Below are 18,239 nucleotides of genomic sequence, written 5' to 3' on the forward strand. Positions count from 1 at the left end.
CTCTCTGCTCAGCAGGGAGCCTGTTTCCTCCTCTCTCTCTCTCTTTCTCTCTCTCTCTGCCTGTCTCTCTGCCTGCCTGTCAAAAGACACAGGGTATCAGAATGGATAAAAAACAAAAACAAAAATAAAAAACACATCAATATGCTGTCTACAAGAATCTCATTTTAGACCCAAAGAAACCTCCAAATTTAAAGTGAGGAGGTGAAAAACAATTTACCATGCTAATGGACATCAAAAGAAAGCTGGGGTGGCAATCCTAATATCAGATAAACTAGATTTTAAACCAAAGACTATAATAAGAGATGAGGAAGGACACTACATCATACTTAAAGGATCTATCCAACAAGAAGATCTAACAATTTTAAATATCTATGCCCCAAACATGGGAGCAGTCAACTATATAAACCAATTAATAACAAAATCAAAAAAACACATCAACAGTAATACAATTAATAGTAGGGGGCTTTAACACTCCCTCACTGAAATGGACAGATGTTCTAAGCAAAAGATCACCAAGGGAATAGTCGTTAAATGACACACTGGACCAGATGGATATCACAGATATATTTAGAACATTCTATCCCAAAGCAACAGAATACACATTCTTCTCAGGTGCACATGGAACATTCTCCAAAACAGATTACATCCTGGGTCACAAATCAGGTCTCCACTGGTACCAAAAGATTGGGATCATTCCCTGCATACTTTCAGACCACAATGCTTTGAAACTAGAACTCAATCACAAGAGAAAAGTGGGAATGAACTCAAATACATGGAAGTTAAAGAGCATCCTACTAAGGAATGAATGGTTCAACCACGAAATTAAAGAAAAATTGACAAAATTCATGGAAACAAATGAAAATGAAAACACAACTGTTCAAAATCTGTGGGGCACAGCAAAGGTGGTCTTGAGAGAAAAGTATATAGCAATACAACCCTTTCTCAGAAACAAGAAAGGTCTCAAGTACACAACCTAACCCTACAACTAAAGGGGCTGGAGAAAGAACAGCGAAGAAAGCCTAAGCCCAGCAGGAGAAAAGAAATAATAAAGATCAGAACAGAAATCAATGAAACAGAGACCAGAAAAACAATAGAACAGATCAACGAAACTAGGAGTTGGTTCTTTGAAAGAATTAATAAGACTGATAAACCCCTGGCCAGACTTATCAAAAAGAAAAGAGAAAGGACCCAAATTAATAAAATCATGAATGCAAGAGGAGAGATCACAGCCAACACCAAAGAAATACAAACAATTATAAGAACATATTAGAGCAACTGTACGCCAGCAAAGTTGACAATCTGGAAAAAGTGGATGCACTCCTAGAGACATATAAATTATCAAAACTGAACCAGGAAGAAATAGAAAACCTGAACAGAACCACAACCAGTAAGGAGATTGAAGCAGTCATCAAAAATCTGCCAAAAAAAAAAAAAAAAAAAAAAAAAAGAACCCACGGCCAGACGGCTTTCCAGGGGAATTCTACCAAACATTTAAAGAAGAAACTGTTTCCTGAAACTGTTCCAAAAAATAGTAATGGAAGGAAAACTTCCAAACTCATTTTATGAGGCCAGCATTACCTTGATCCCAAAACCAGAAAAAGACCCCACCAAAAAGAAGAATTACAGACCAATTTCCTTGATGAACACAGATGTGAAAATTCTCACCAAAATACTAGCCAGTAAGATCCAATAGTACATTAAAAGGATTATTCACCACGACCAAGTGGGATTTATTCCAGGGCTGCAAGATTGGCTCAACATCCGCAAATCAATCAATGTGATACAATACATTAATAAAAGAAAGAACAAGAACCATATAATACTCTCAATAGATGCTGAAAAAGCATTTGACAAAGTACAGAATCCCTTCCTGATCAAAACTCTTCAAAGTGTAGGGATAGAGGGCACATACCTCAATCATCAAAGCCATCTATGAAAAACCCACCACAAATATCGTTCTCAATGGAGAAAAACTGAGAGCTTTTCCGCTAAGGTCAGGAACATGGCAGGGGTGTCCATTATCACCACTGCTATTCAACATAGTTCTAGAAGTCCTAGCCTCAGCAATCAGACAACAAAAAGAAATTAAATGCATCCAAATCGGCAAAGAAGTCAAACTCTCACTCTTTGCAGATGATATGATACTTCATGTGGAAAACCCGAAAGACTCCACTCCAAATCTGCTAGAACTTGTACAGGAATTCAGTAAAGTGTCAGGATATAACATCAATGCACAGAAATCAGTTGCATTTCTTTACACCAACAGCAAGACAGAAGAAAGAGAAATTAAGGAGTCAATCCCATTTACAATTGCACCCCAAACCAAAAGATACCTAGGAATAAACCTAAACAAAGAGGCAAAGAACCTGAACTCAAAAAACTAGAGTACTCATGAAAGAAACTGAAGAAGACACAAAGAAATGGAAAAATGTTCCATGCTCATGGATTGGAAGAACAAATATTGTGAAAATGTCTATGCTACCTAAAGCAATCTACACATTTAATGCAATGCCTATCAAAATCCCATCCATTTTTTTCAAAGAAATGAAACAAATAATCCTTAAATTTATATGGAACCAGAAAAGACCTCAAATAGCCAAAGGAATATTGAAAAAGAAAGCCAAAGTTGGTGGCATCACAATTCCAGACTTCAAGCTCTATTTCAAAGCTGTTATCATCAAGACAGTATGGTATTGGCACAAAAACACACACACGGATCAACAAAACAGAATAGAGAGCCCAGAAATAGACCCTCAACTCTATGGTCAACTAATCTTCGACAAAGCCGGAGAGAATGTCCAATGGAAAAAAGACAGTCTCTTCAACAAATGGTGTTGGGAGAATTGGACAGCCACATGCAGAAGAATGAAACTGGGCCATTTCCTTACAGCACACACAAAAATAACTCCACATGGATGAAAGACCTCAATGTGAGACAGGAATCCATCAAAATCCTTGAGGAGAACACAGGCAGCAACCTCTTCGACCTCAGCCACAGCAACTTCTTCCTAGGAACATCCCCAAAGGCAAGGGAAGCAAGGGCAAAAATGAACTATTGGGATTTCATCAAGATCAAAAGCTTTCTTTTTTTCTTAAAGATTTTTATTTTATTTATTTGTCATAGAGAGAGAAGCGAGAGCAAGCACAGGCAGACAGAGTGGCAGGCAGAGGCAGAGGGAGAAGCAGGCTCCCTGCCAAGCAAGGAGCCCAACGTGGGACTCGATCCCAGGATGCTGGGATCATGACACGAGCCGAAGGCAGCCGCCCAACCAACCGAGCCACCCAGGCGTCCCAAGATCAAAAGCTTTTGCACAGCAAAGGAAACAGTCAACAAAACCAAAAGACAACTGACAGAATGGGAGAAGATATTTACAAATGACATATCAGATAAAGGGCTAGTATCCAAAATCTATAAAGAGCTTAGCAAACTCAACACCCAAAGAACAGATAATCGAATCAAGAAATGGGCAGAGGACATATACAGACATTTCTGCAAAGAAGACATCCAAATGGCGAACAGACACATGAAAAAATGCTCCACATCACTCAGCATCAGGGAAATCCAAACCAAAACCACAATAAGAAAACACCTCACACCAGTCAGAATGGCTAAAATCAACAAGTCAGGAAATGACAGATGCTGGCGAGGATGTGGAGAAAGGGGAACCCTCCTACACTGTTGGTGAAAATGCAAGCTGGTGCAGCCACTCTGGAAAATAACATGGAGTTTCCTCAAAAAGTTGAAAATAGAGCTACCCTACGACCCAGCAATTGCACTACTGGGTATTTACCCTAAAGATACAATCATAGTGATCCGTAGGGGCACATGCACCTGAATGTTTATAGCAGCAATGTCCGCAACAGCCAAACTATGGAAAGAACCTAGATGTCCATCAACAGATGAATGGATAAAGATGTGTGTGTGTACACACATACACACACACACACACACACACACACACACACACAATGGAATACTTAGCAGCCATCAAAAGAAATGAATTCTTGCTATATGCAAAGAAACAAGTCAATTGCTGAGCAAAATAAGTCAATCAGAGAAAGACAATTATCATATTATCTCCCTGATATGAAGAATTTGAGAGGCAGAGTGGGGGCTTTGGGGAGTAGGGAAGAAAAAAATGAAACAAGATGGGATTGGGAGGGAGACAAACCATAAAAGACTCTTAATCTTACAGCATAAACTGAGGGATGCTGGGGGGAGGGTAAGTGTGGAGAGGGTGGTCGGGTTATGGACATTGGGGAGGGTATATGATATGGTGAGTACTGTGAAGTGTGCAGGACTGATGATTCACAGACCTGTACCCCTGAGGCAAATAATACATTATATGTTAATAAAAATAATTAATAAAAAATTGGTATCAATAAATAGTCCATTTATCAGCATAACCAAAACAATAATAACTATAACTGTAAAAATAGCCAAACTTTTAGAGGTTGTATAAAATAAACTTCCAAAATGACTATTTGTGCACTCTCATAAAGGACTAAGCAAATGACACTCTGAAATAGAAACTTTTTCTATAAAGTGGTAATACAAATTTACTAAATCTGAAATATGAAATTACATCATATGAGATGTTAAGTTTGTATTTCACAAATTAGAAACTAGACAGCAAAGCCTATAACTAACTGTTAAGGAAACTACTGTGATCAAAAATTCTAAAAAAAAAATTTATCTCTTGTGATATAAAACCAAAAAAAGCATACTTCAGAGGAGACACAGTTAACACGATAGGTCTATCTCTCACAGTTCTTTCAGACATCAAACATACAGTAGACAAAAATAAGAGAAAACAAAGCTCTGTTCCTTTCTGTGCCAGCACATCCAGCTCTTAAGATCAGAATGTAGGAGAGACAAAAAGAGTTTTGTTATATAAAGAAAATGCTGTCCCTGGAGCAGATAGTGGCTTCAGTTCTTAGGGGGTCATCCAATCCAAAGGACAAAGGAAAATTATTGTCATTACTTATGAACTACCTCCTTTTTTCTTAGAGCTCTTATCTAATTCATTGAAAACAGTAATTCTTTATCTCCTTTCCTGGTTAAAAGTAAATGGTGCTTCCATAGGATTAAATTTATCCACTATAATCAGGATATTTTGTTTTATCATTATTGCTCAGTTCAAACAGGACTTTTACCATTTCTTGACTTGTAATAATCCAGAAATTAGACTGCATTTTAAAAATGCTTAAAAATACACTTATAATTTGCTCTTTAGTACAAGATTGGCAAAGAGCTATAACTTACCTCTTTTAGGGCTTTTAATAATCGAGGTCGTTTTTCTTCAACACTTTCCCTGGATTGCTGCTTAAGCTTCCTTAAAAGAGCTGTAACTGAAGTTCAAATTAAATTTTTTTTTAATTTAAAATAAATTTCACCATGCTAGATTGTCAATTACAGCTCAATTTAAAAAATTTATACAAAAAACTTTTTTACCATGTTAGAAAACACCGCTAGCTTACTATGCAAAGACATAAATACAGACATTATAAATAAGTCGATAAGTTTAATAAAACTGTTACGAACCTCCAAGAAAATTGAAAAGAGATACCTTAACATGAACTTATATTCACACTAGTATTCCTAGTTTTTAATTATCAGTGAGGATTTACCTAAGTGAGCCAAGATTAATCAATCTAAGTCAGATGATGCAATGTTCTGTTGTAACACTGACCTAAAAGATCTCTAAGACAGATCTCAAAAATCCCACTAATATTACTTTTATAAAAGTGTAGTTATTTGTAATTATTACTGGGTGTATCTGTTCTTTTCTCCCTAGAGGTTGTACTCTCAAAGACCACCACATAGTAGAAAAAATACAAAAACGAATCCTATTTTATCCGTGAAAAGAACTTATGAATCTCTTAAAATCTGAAGCTCTCCATAGTCTTTTCTCAATGGTTCAGACGAGATTTAAACACATTGCCTACCTGCAAACTCCAGCTTTACTAATTATTAGCTATATGTAAATGGACAAGTTACTTAATTTCCCTAAATTTCAGTTTCTTTCTTTCATTTGCCAAGTAAAACATAAAGTGAAATCTACAAAGAATTTCTGTAAAGGCTCAATATAAGTTGCTTACTACTGTGCCTGCAATTAAGTAAATATAATTTTTACCTATTAGAATAAAGGTCTAAAATTGACTAGCAAATATCAATCAGTCCCTAACATTTGCTGAAATAAGGGAAAATATTAGACTTAAATCAAGTAAGCCTAACAAAAGATGAGAAGATAGAAAATAAGCACTGGGGGAAAATATGTACATCACTACATGCTGACTTCCTCTTAGTCCTGACATATTTTTCACATATATCTATATATCTGAATATATATATTCATATACATTTAAAAATACTATTATTTTTACTATTTTACAATATTCATTCTTATAAACTACTTAAAGCCTTATGTGGAATACAGAAGCAAAAGGTAAAAAAAAAAGAAAAACGAAGAAGACAGTACTGAAAGCTTGAACCAGATTTGTTTTGTTTACAATGGCCAAAATAGGAAAAAAACTAGAGAAAAATCTGAAAAACGGTGCAATCTATTCTTACCTTGAACCACACTTCTACCCATAACCCCACTGTATTTTAAAGAGTCAAAAATCAAACAACAAATTTAAATTACTCATGGTCTTTTGGAACAACAGAAGAGGCTGAGACGAGCCCTAGAAACCAAGGTGCGCGACCTCATCTCATCATATAGTCCTACAGCTAGCTCTGTGATGTAGGTCAATAGTTTCCAAATACAAGTCTACATTTCAGTGCCCAACTGTTCAAGTTCCCAGTGATATGCAGTAAAATGAATAATTTTTTCAATTTAAGGATTATTCTTTCTGTTATTTTTGGTTTCAAAATGTCTTTTTTTAACGAAATGGTGATCACAGCAAGAAAGCAAATTATCTTTTTTTAAAAGTTTTTACACGCTAAAATGAAGTGTTACCTACTCCACCTCAATCCTCAAATACAATTTTTTTCTGGCCTGTGAAATCCAAATAGTCTGAGAACCAATGACCTGGATAATCATTAAAGTTCCTTCCAGATATAAATTTATATGAATCTGGTTAACCTCATATTTGTTTGATTTAATTTTAATACAAAAGCTTTATTAGCCAAATGTAGTAGAATTCTTTTTATGATTAATTAAAATTTTATAATTAATTAAAATTTTATAATTAATTAAAATTTTATAATTTATAATAAATAAATTTTTAATAAATCTTAATAAATAAATTTTAATTTATTTAAAATTTAAATTTAAATTTAAAAAATTTAAATTTTTTTAATAAATCTTAATAAATAAATTTTTAATAAATCTTCCTTGCCTTTAAGGAAGGAAATTTGTCTTCAAATTCAAACAAACCTCTGTGAATGTAAGGAAAAGAAAGAATTCAACTCATATATAGAAAAGAAATCTTAATAAAAAGCAGAAGTTATATATTTTTCACCAGGTAAATATACTAAAACTGACTGAACACATGTAGTAAATAACAGTTACATTAAAATGGCCAAACATTATTAAAAAGATAGTGATAAAGAGATTTACATTACATTAAAAAATAATGTCAACTCAAACCTTCTCATGAAAATGGAAACAAACATTCAGAATGCAATTATACAAAATTAGCAGTATGTTTTTGTGGGATCAGGATTTGTACTTCCATATTGTAAGAATCACATTAACGATGACTGATAATAAAGATAAAATTAGCTTTAGAGGATTTGGATGGTATTAGAATTCATACAAAGACTCAAATAAAGAACTCCAATAAACCACAAGTTATTTAACTTTCTCTTTCTTTTCCCACACAAAGTACTTTTAAAATATTCAGTTGGGTGTGCCTAAAACCTTTGGAACTATGCCCTCCTGCTCCAAGAATTACTTAAATCTGTATTTTCTGCTCTCCACTTCCTTCTATGCTCCAGAATAATTATTTCCCACTTCTTATTTAGACAGTTCTGTGGACATATCATAGATAACTCAAACTCAACAAATCTAACATCAAATTAATTAAATCCAAGACTGATAGCTCTCCGATACTGAACTATGCTGATTACTGTTCACCACGCAACAACCATAAGGCAGAAAAGCAACATAATTTTGAAATTTTATTAACTCTAAAGTGAAATAATTCTGTTTTTTTTAAGTTCATTTTTTAGTAAGCTCTACAGACAACTTGGGGCAATCAAACTCACGACCCTGAGATCAAGAGTTACCTGTGTTTCTGATTAAGCCAACCAGGCGTCCTCCCTAAGTGAAATAATTTTAAATAGCCTCCAAAAAATACAGTATCATTTCATTCTACAGTACAAAAACATCAGCAGAAATCAGACCAAAAAAGAAATAGGTCACAGTGCTTGCTAATAATTTATAGTATCAGATTATATTTTGCTAATTAGGTAATATTTCTTTAAAAATTATATTAAGATTATCTCTAATTTTTAAAAATAATGTAATTTTCTATGCCTAGAAAATTTTAATGTAACACAAGCTAAATAATCAAAAATTTAAATCATAATTTTTAAAACAATTTCAAAGTATAGACCCATTTAATACCATTATAAATACTTCCATATATTTCTAAATATGTAGCTTAGTAGTTGTTAAATTTCCTATTCTTTAAGTTAGCTGTTAAATATTTCCATTTCATATGATGGGAAATAACTTAAAAAACACTGACTAATTATGGATATATAATGATACGTGATTGGTGTATATATATTCAGAATATATATCTAAGATATCACTCTATAGTAAAAAAATCACTTTAAAAGCAGATCTTAACTACTATGGGCCTCAATATTTTATATTAAAATCTAGTAACTGATTTTTCAAGAAAACTGTTTCTTGACCTTCCCAATAGATTAAGCTCCTAAAGATCAGAGACCATGTCTTCATTCTCTACATCTTACTATATATACATGCTTTGTATTAACAATTCAAAAAATATTCACTGACTCTAAATAAAAGTTATGGGAAAGCCACATAAGTCTCAATGTAAGTCAGAAACCCAGGAGTCCATCTGGTTTCCTCTCCATTCTACTAATGGGTTAGAAATATCAAAGAAAGTTCCTTCAGACTGGTTGCTGCAACTTCTAGTTTATTCTCAGTTTGTTTTATCTACATGTTTTATTTACATGTTTTTGTCCTTTCCCTGACATAATTCTAGGATTACTATGGTTTCTTATTCTCAAAAGAGTCTCTTGATTTTGTCCAAAAAGGACAACTGTCAATGAATAACAACAAATATATATATATATATATATATACTCATATAATTGTTAAATCATCACAATTTTATCTCATTAAATCCTAAGCCCAAATGTAACGTCACCATTAAAAGCTGCCAAAGAAGCCCCACAAAGATGTAGTATGTGGATTACATATGAAGTTAAGACATAAGAGCCCAAAATGAAGTATCAAATAGAAATAAATCCACATAACATCCTAAGAACGTTCAATCTTAATGCACTTATTTAACAAAACTGCCCAAAATTTTATTGTTCCTTCCACAAGTCGAGATTTCATTATTTTCAACCTCAAAGTGTAAAAAGATATTTCCAGAAATATAATATTCTTATTCATCCAGATTTAGATTTTATAAAATTTATAATTTTATAAATTTTATAGTTCATTTTTATAAATTTTATAAAATTCATTTTTATAAAAACTATTTGAGATGTGCTTAACAAAAATAAAACCTGTATATGAAGTTGAAAAAAAAAATTTGGAATAGGAGGAGGGAAGGTAGAGTAACTGAACACTTTGTATACTGTGAAAAAACATGTGACTTTTTTTTAAATTCTCAAAGACCAAAACAAAGAGACTTTCTTCTCACTTTCAGCCAAGCCTATTCCCACCAATTAAAGTAAAAAGATAACTGTTATAACCACTGATTATTTTCAGTTCCAATTAATGTTGCATATAATTAGCTGCCAGAAAGGACAATCAGGATTCAGTGCTTTTAAAAATACTTCATATTGAATAAATAAAACAGTGGAAGCCTATCAGTGAGTAGAATAGTGTAAAAGAAAAAATTTATAAATAATATACTTTCAAACATGACTCCTCAATTCTTTTTATGTACTATCTAATATCCAAGTTCCTAAGTCATGAATAATTCACACATAAGTTTATAAATAACTACAAACGTTCCATACTATGGAAAGTTACACTAAATGAAAATTATATCAAATGCATCACTTCATATTTTTAGATAGCAAAATATATTTTTATAGCAAAAACAAGTAATTTGTATTGCTTACTCATCTGTCTATCTCCATAGCTGATGGCTTCCGCCAGAGGGCTCCATCCCTGAGCATTTTTCACCTTTACTGGAGCATTGTGAGCCAAAAGTAAATGGGCACATTCTGAAACATGAAGTGGTAAAAATATCAAACATCGTGTTATTTTTAGAATCCCTAAATAAAAAAATCATTTAGAAATTTAAGAAAGCAATGTAATACAAATAGATCTATAGTATAAACATGGTACTATAAAGAAAAATAATTTTTAAAAGTCCTATATATCTAAACAAGGTTATTTCAGATCCTCAGATTCAAGAAATATCCATTCCATTACTTAAAAATAGATTGTATCTCTCCAAAGAAGTACTATTTTGAGAATATTTCCATAGTCTAAAAGATAACCCAGGATCCCCAAGAGTAATTTACATCAAAATTCTACTAATAAAACTCAAAAGAGGATTTGTATATATGTAATGTTAAGTGGAAAGTTCCTAATTTATGTCAGAGAAAAAAAATTAAAAGTGGGGAGCCTGGGTGGCTCAGTAGTTAAGCATCTGCCTTTGGCTCAGGTCATGATCCCAGGGTCCTGGGATGGAGCCCCACATCCGGCTCCCTGCTCGGCAGAAAGCCTACTTCTCCCTCTCCCACTCCCTCTGCTTGCATTCCCTCTCTCGCTGTGTCTCTCTCTGTCAAATAAATAAATAAAATCTTTAAAAAGAAAAAACTGAAAAAGAAAAAAAAGTGCTTTCAAAAAGGTAATGCCTCCATAAACCCTTAATTTTCAAATGTTACAATTCTTTTACTTCAGGAAAATACCCAAAAGAGGAAAAAATCTGTTTATGATTCCAAGGACAAACCTGGACAGTCTAGTAACCAAAAGAAGTCTAAGGTATAGACCCTCCTATAGGTTGAGGATACCCTTCTTAAAAATTAGAAATAAAAAGTATATTAATAAGCAAAACATTCAAAACTGAGACTCATGGGAAATTTAGGATGGCTATCCATTCCAAATTTCCTAAAGGAATGGTTCATTCATTCAATTAATCATTCAGCAAATATTTACCAAGTGCCTATTTCATGCCATTTAAAGTCCTCCATATAAGCAGTGAGAAGATAAGGTCTTGCTATCAGAGAGCTTACATCCTTTGTTAGAAGAAAATAAGCAAACTAGTAAGTTTAAAAAAAAAGTCAGATAATGGTAAGTGTTTTGAAGGAAATAAGGGTCTTATGACAGTATCATGTAGTTGAACACAGGTGGAAGAAGAATGTGATTCTTAGTTATGGGAGAAGTAACTATACCAGCACACAGAACTAGGAATAACTATACTAAGTTTTATTAGAATAAAGTAATATAAACATAGAAATTTCACAAATGTGCTTAAGAAAGTCTACAGCAGTATATAAGAATATAGGTATAAGAGAGGTTCCTGGGTGGCTCTGTCAGTAATCGTCCGACTCTTGATTTCCCGAGATTAAGCCCCACAATCAGGCTCTGTGCTGGTGTTATCTGTTTAAGATTCCCTCTACCTCTGCCCCTCCCCTTCCCTTTACTCCCTCTCCCTCCCCCCAAAAAGAGGAGACAATATATGTACAAAAATATATATTGTAGCAGTTTATAATCACAAATATATGGGAAACTAAATGAATATCCACCACGGGGGAATGACTGACTAACAGGATGCATCTATACCACTGGAGTAATATACAGCCATTTTTTAAGAACAGTATCATATTGGGGAGCCTGGGTAGCTCGGTGTTTGGTTAAAGCCTCTGCCTTTGGCTCAGGTCATGATCCCAGGGTCCTGGGATCGAGCCCCACATCGGGCTCTCTGCTCAGCAGGGACTCTACTTCCACCTCCCTCTCTCTGCCTGCCTCTCTGCCTACTTGTGATCTCTCTCTCTCTGTGTCAAATAAACAAATAAATAAAAATCTAAAAAAAAAAAAAAAAAAGAATAGTGTCATATCAAAAGGACAAAGGAACAAGGCCAAATGGTCAGCTACTGGCCAAATTTGGGAAAATGAGCATCAAAAAGAGTAATGATTAGTTATAACACATTAAACTAAAGACAATCAATTACAGAAAAATGCCAGCTAATAAATGTAGAAGAAATGGCAGAATTTGAAAATTAGTATATTACATCACCAAAGTAATAACTGACTTTGGCAAACGTCCTCAATGAATGCTAAAGCCATTATGTAAAATGCTATGGTGCCGGAAAAGAGGATATTCACATGATATCAAAATATTATCCCAAGATCACCTATTAATTACAAAGAGAAAAATGTTCCTTTCCAGTGAAGACATCTGGAGATCAGCAGCTTAAATAAGTGACCAAACGTAACGGCATTAATAGTGGCATAGCTTGACATTATGTGTTTCTAATGTGACATAATATCAAGTTCCTAACATCAACTACGCAGTACTCTTTCCAGAAATATTTAACTGGAATCAAATCAAGTCTTACTAATTTTGAATTTGCAGAAAAAATACAAGATAAGGAACAAGTTAAATTACATTATGAGAAAATAATTAGGAAAATCTGAGATGGGAAATATTCTATAAATTCTATTCAAAAAGTGAAGTACAGAATAAGAAGAAAAAGCAGGTAAACTTTTCTAGATTAAAATAAAGTGACATAACAACCAAATGCAAATGAGTATATTGATTCAATATAAAGTACATATAAAAGAAATTTTTGGAACAACTAGAAAAATTAAAATATGGATTCTATATTAGAGATTATAACAATATTATTAATTTTCATAAGTGTGATAATGATAGGGGTGCCTGGGTAGCTCAGGTGGCTAAGCATCTGCCTTCAGTTCAGGTCAGGGTTCAGGGTCCTAGATCGAGCCCATGTTGGGCTCCTGCTTAGCACAGAGCCTGTTTCTCCCTCTCCGTCTGCCTTCCTCTCCCCCTGCCTGTGCTCTCTCTGTCAAATAAATAAGTAAAATCTTTTTTTAAAAAAAGTGTGATAATGATACTGTGGTAATGAAAGAGAATGTCCTTATTCTTAGAGATGCATGCTAAGGTACTTGGTGGTAAAATGTCATGATGTCTACATCTAACTTTCAAATGATACAGTGAAAATAATATATGTAACACTAAGAGAAAAACAAAGCAAATATGATAAAATGTTAATAACTACTGAACCTAGGTAGAGTATTAGAATGTTCATTGTGATCATGAAATCGTTCTAAATACCCAAGAACTCGACCTGAGGATTGATAGAACAAACTACACAACTAAATGGAGAGAAAAGGCCACAACAAGGAAGATGGGAAGTGCAGAGAAGTGGTTTGAGAGAGAAAAGGATTGTGGGTGCTGGGGAGGGGAAATAGCCCTGGTTATGGAGAAATGTGAGAAAGTGGAGCACACAGGGATAAGCACAAGAAGAACACTTCCCCAAAGCCATTGGCTGGGAAAATGAGAGGGGCTGATTCTCATGAGGTTTTGCAACCAGCAGGACTCAAAGACTGGAGTTTTAGAAGTCCCGGCCTTCGCTGGCATAAAGACCTGAGGGTACTGCCCTACTGCTGGAGAGAAGGCAGGCATGCCACCCCTGGGAAGATAGCACAATCTGAGGATCACCTCGGATACATGGAGGGAGACCGTTTACTCTTCCTGGAGTGCATCTGTGATGGCAGTGTCTCTCTGTGGACAAGGGCCCGCGGGCACTATTTCATTCCCCTGTCCCTCAGTGTAAGTGCAGAGGCTAACCCAGACACTGGAAACTGGCTGTTTAGCATGCTTTGCTCCAAATACCACACCTCTAACACTGGCACCACCGCCCTTCTGGGTTAAACCTGCGTCGGGCCCAGGGCAGCAACAAAGGTCCCTAAAGTCTTAAGTTTTAAAAGTAAGCAGACCTGGGAGCACCTGGATGGCTCAGCTGGTTAAGCATCCAAATCCTGGCTTCAACTCAGGTTATGATCTCCAGATCCTGGGATTGAGCCTGAATCAGGTTTGCACTCAGTGAGAACTTGGCTTGAGATTCTCTACCTCTCCCTCCCCTTCTGCCCCTCTCCCCACTCATGTCAGCATGCTCTCTTAAAATCTTAATAAGCAGGCTTGGCTGTGATAGAGCCCAAACTGAATAGTGCTGCTCTAGGCAGACAAGCAAACTGGACACAGGTAGTATGAAAACAGGGATCGCAAAAATGGCTAGGAAACATGAGCGGAAATTATTTGCATTTCTGGGAAGGTTACCTGAGAGCAGCAGGCATGGACTCCCCTCTCCCAGGACAAAGGAGTTGGCTGGAGCCATTTCCCTCCCGGGTCCCTCAGCAGAAACCAACTTCAGAAAACAGCACAGCACCAACACTCGCTACCTAACATGTTTACACCAGCTCCTGCCCCATCTGCTCTGCTGGTGCTGCTTTTCTCAGGCAAGTGTGGCCAATGACCAGCGAGCAGACCCCTCTCCCAGGAAGACCAGCACAAACTCCCACACACACCACGTCTATTGATCATAGAGTTCTGCAAAGCTTCAACTCTAGTGGAAATAGCATCAGGTCTTATTGAACAAACAGACCAGAGCACACCTAGTTAAAACTCATCCCACTCTGGCCAAAGTCTAGACACTGTCCACTGCAGGCAAGGAGAGCCTCTATAGAGGACTGACCTGAGGGAAAGGGCAGTGAAAACACAGCAGCAGAGTACAGGCAGCACACACCAGAGGCACTTCCTCAAGTGCCAGACCCTGGACATTATATGACCTCTTCTTCATAAAGCCATTACTCACAGGAGCAGGAAGCATAACAGGATTTTCTAACACAGAGAAGACAGAGACCTATACAAAATGCCAAGATGGAGGAATTCATCCCAAAAGAAAAAACAAGAAAAGGTCACAGCCATTCAGAATAGAAGAAATGAAGAGTTCTCCAGATGAATAAAAGCTAAAGGACTTTGTGAAAAGCTAAAAAACTTTTTTGCCCTGCAAAAAATACTAAAGGGGACTCTTTGAATGGATAAAGAAGATGTGGTATATACACAATGGAATACTATGCAGCCATCAAAAAATGAAATCTTGCCATTTGTGACAACGTGGATGAAACTAGAGGGTATTATGCTTAGCAAAATAAGTCAATTGGAGAAAGACAACTATCATATGATCTCCCTGGTATGAGGAAGTAGAGATGCAACATGGGGGGTTTGGGTGGGTAGGAAAAGGATAAATGAAAGAAGATGGGATCAGGAGGGAGACAAACCATAAGAGACTCTTAATGTCCCAAAACAAACTGTGGCCAGAGGGACGGGTGTAGGGAGAGGGTGGTGGGGTTATGGACATTGGGGAGGGTATGTGCTATGGTGAGTGCTGTGAAGTGTGTAAACCTGGCGATTCACAGACCTGTACCCCTGGGGCTAATAATACATTATATGTTTATTAAAATTTTTTTAAAATTATTAAAAATAAAAAAAGAAAATGTTGAGATCATATCATGCATCTTTTCTGGCCAAAACACTATCTAACTTCAAGTCAAACACAAGTAAAAACTTGGGAAGTCCACAAATACATGGAAAGTGCTACTACAGACTGAATGGGTCAACCAAAAAATTAAAGGAGAAATTAAAAAAAAAAATACAAGGGAACAAATAAAAATGAAAGCACAATGATCCAAAACATTTGGGTAAAAGCAAAAGCAGCCATAAGAGGAAAGTATATAGCAATACAGGCCTAACTCAAGAGGCAAGAAAAATCTCAAATAAACAACTTAACTTTATACCTCAGAGAGCTAGAAAAAGAACAAACAAAGCAAAGCCTAGAGCCAGCAGAGGAAGGGAAATAATAAAGATTTGAGTGGGAAAATGATACAGAAACTAAAAACAAACAAAAAAAAAGTAGACCAGATCAATGAAACCGGGACCTGGTTCTCTGAAAAAATTAATAAAATTGATAAACACCTAGCCAGCCATATTAAAAAGAAAAGAGAAAGGACCCAATAAATAAATTTATAAGCAATAAGAAATAAGAAAATAAGAAGTGAGAAATAACCAATGCCACAGAAATATAAGCAATTATAACAGAATATTATGAGAAATTATATGCCAAAAAAATCATTCTGGAAGAAATAAATTCCTAGAAACATATAAACTACTAAAACTCAAGCAATAAGAAACAGAAAATTTGAATGGACCATTAACCAGTGAAGAAAATGAATCTGTAATCAAAAGTCTCCCAACAAAGTCCAGGACCAGATGGCTTCCCAGGGGAGTTCTATTGAACATTCAAAGAAGAGTTAATACCAATTCTTCTCAATCTATTCCAAAAAATAGAAACAGAAGGAAAACTTTCAAACTTATTCTATGAGTCCAGCATAATCCCAATTCTAAAACCAGATAAAGACTTCATTTAAAAAGAGAACTACAGGTCAATATCCCTGATGAACATGGATGCAAAAATTCTCAGTACAATACTAGCAAACTGAATTCAAAAATACATTAAAAAAATCATTCACCATAATTAAGTGGGATTTACTCATGGTTTGCAACAATGACTCAATCAATGTGATACACCAGATTAATAAAGAAAGGATAAGAACCATATGATCCTCTCAACAGACGCAGAAAAGTCATTCGACAAAGTATAACATCCATTCATGATAAAAACCCTCAATAAAGTGGGTTTAGCGATAACAAGTCCATAATAATAAAAACTATAAAGATCATATATGAAAAAACCATAGTTAATATTCTCAATGGGAAAAAACTGAGAGCTTTCCCTCCACCGTCAAGAACAAGACAGGGATGTCCAATTTCACCAGTTATTTAACATAGTACTGGAAGCCTTCACCTCAGCAATCAGACCACAAAAAGGAATAAAAGGCATCCAAAATCAGCAAGGAAGAAGTCAAACTTTCCGTATTAGCAGGAGACATGATACTCTACATAGAAAATTCAAAAGACTCCACCCAAAAACTGCTAGAACTGATAGAGGCTTTAAGTAGTCTCAGGATACAAACTCAATGTACAGAAAACTGCTGCATTTCTATACACCAATAATGAAGCAGCAGAAAGAGAAATCAAGGAACCAATTAATCTCATTTACAATTGTATCGAAAAACACAAGACAGCTAGGAATAAATCCAACCAAAGAGGTCAAAGACCTCTACTTTAAAAACTATAATACACTGAGGAAAGATATTGAAGATGACACAAAGAAACAGAAAGACATTCCATCTTCATGGATGGGAAGAACATATATTGTTAAAATGTCTATACCACCCAAAGCCATCTACACATTTAATGCAATGTCTATCAAAATACCAACAGCGTTTTTCACAGAGCTAGAACAAACGATCCTAAAATCTTTATGGAACCACAAAGGGCCCCAAATAGTCAAAACAACACTGAGAAAGAATAGCGAAGCTGAAGGCTTCACAATTCCAGACCTCAAGTTGTATTACCAAGCTGCAGTGATCAAAACAGTATGGTACTGGCACAAAAACAGACACATAGATCAATGGAACAGAATCCAAAACCCAGAAATAGACCCACAACTATATGGTCAACTAATCTTCAACAAAGCAGGAAAGAATATCCAATGAAAAAAGACAGTCTCTTTAACAAATGGTGTTGGGAAAACTAGACAGCAATATACAATGAAATTGGACCAACTTCTTCTACCGTATAAAAAAAAAAAAAATTCAAAATGCATGAAAGACCTAACTGTGAGACCTGAAACCAACAAAATCCTCCACAGGCAGCAACCCCCTGGACATCAGCTGGTGACTTCTTTCTAGATATGTCTCCTGAGGCAAGGAAAGCAAAAGTAAAAATGAACTGCTAACTTGATCAAAATGAAAAGCTTCTGCACAGCAAAGGAAACCACCAACAGAACTAAAAGATAACCTATATGGACTGGGAGAATATATTTGCAAATGATGTTTCTGATAAAGGGTTGGTATCCAAAGTATATAAAAAACATATAAAACTTGACACCCAAAAAAACAAATAATACAGTTAAAAAA

General features: G+C 35.2%; 1 protein-coding gene across 1 annotated transcript in view; it reads right to left on the reverse strand.

Annotated features, from left to right (window-relative positions):
• ANKRD13C (ankyrin repeat domain 13C) overlaps window positions 1-18,239 on the reverse strand; it is a 98,128-nt gene that overhangs the window by 52,731 nt on the left and 27,158 nt on the right. The window contains exons 3-4 of the mRNA XM_044238455.1: window positions 10,286-10,390; window positions 5,267-5,352 (exon numbers count right to left, since the gene is read on the reverse strand). Coding sequence (XP_044094390.1) covers window positions 5,267-5,352; window positions 10,286-10,390 — 191 coding nt within the window. The remainder of the gene's footprint in view (window positions 1-5,266; window positions 5,353-10,285; window positions 10,391-18,239) is intronic.

The sequence above is a fragment of the Neovison vison genome, chromosome 2 (genome assembly GCF_020171115.1).
Source record: "Neovison vison isolate M4711 chromosome 2, ASM_NN_V1, whole genome shotgun sequence".
Classification (NCBI taxonomy): Eukaryota; Metazoa; Chordata; class Mammalia; order Carnivora; family Mustelidae; genus Neogale; species Neogale vison.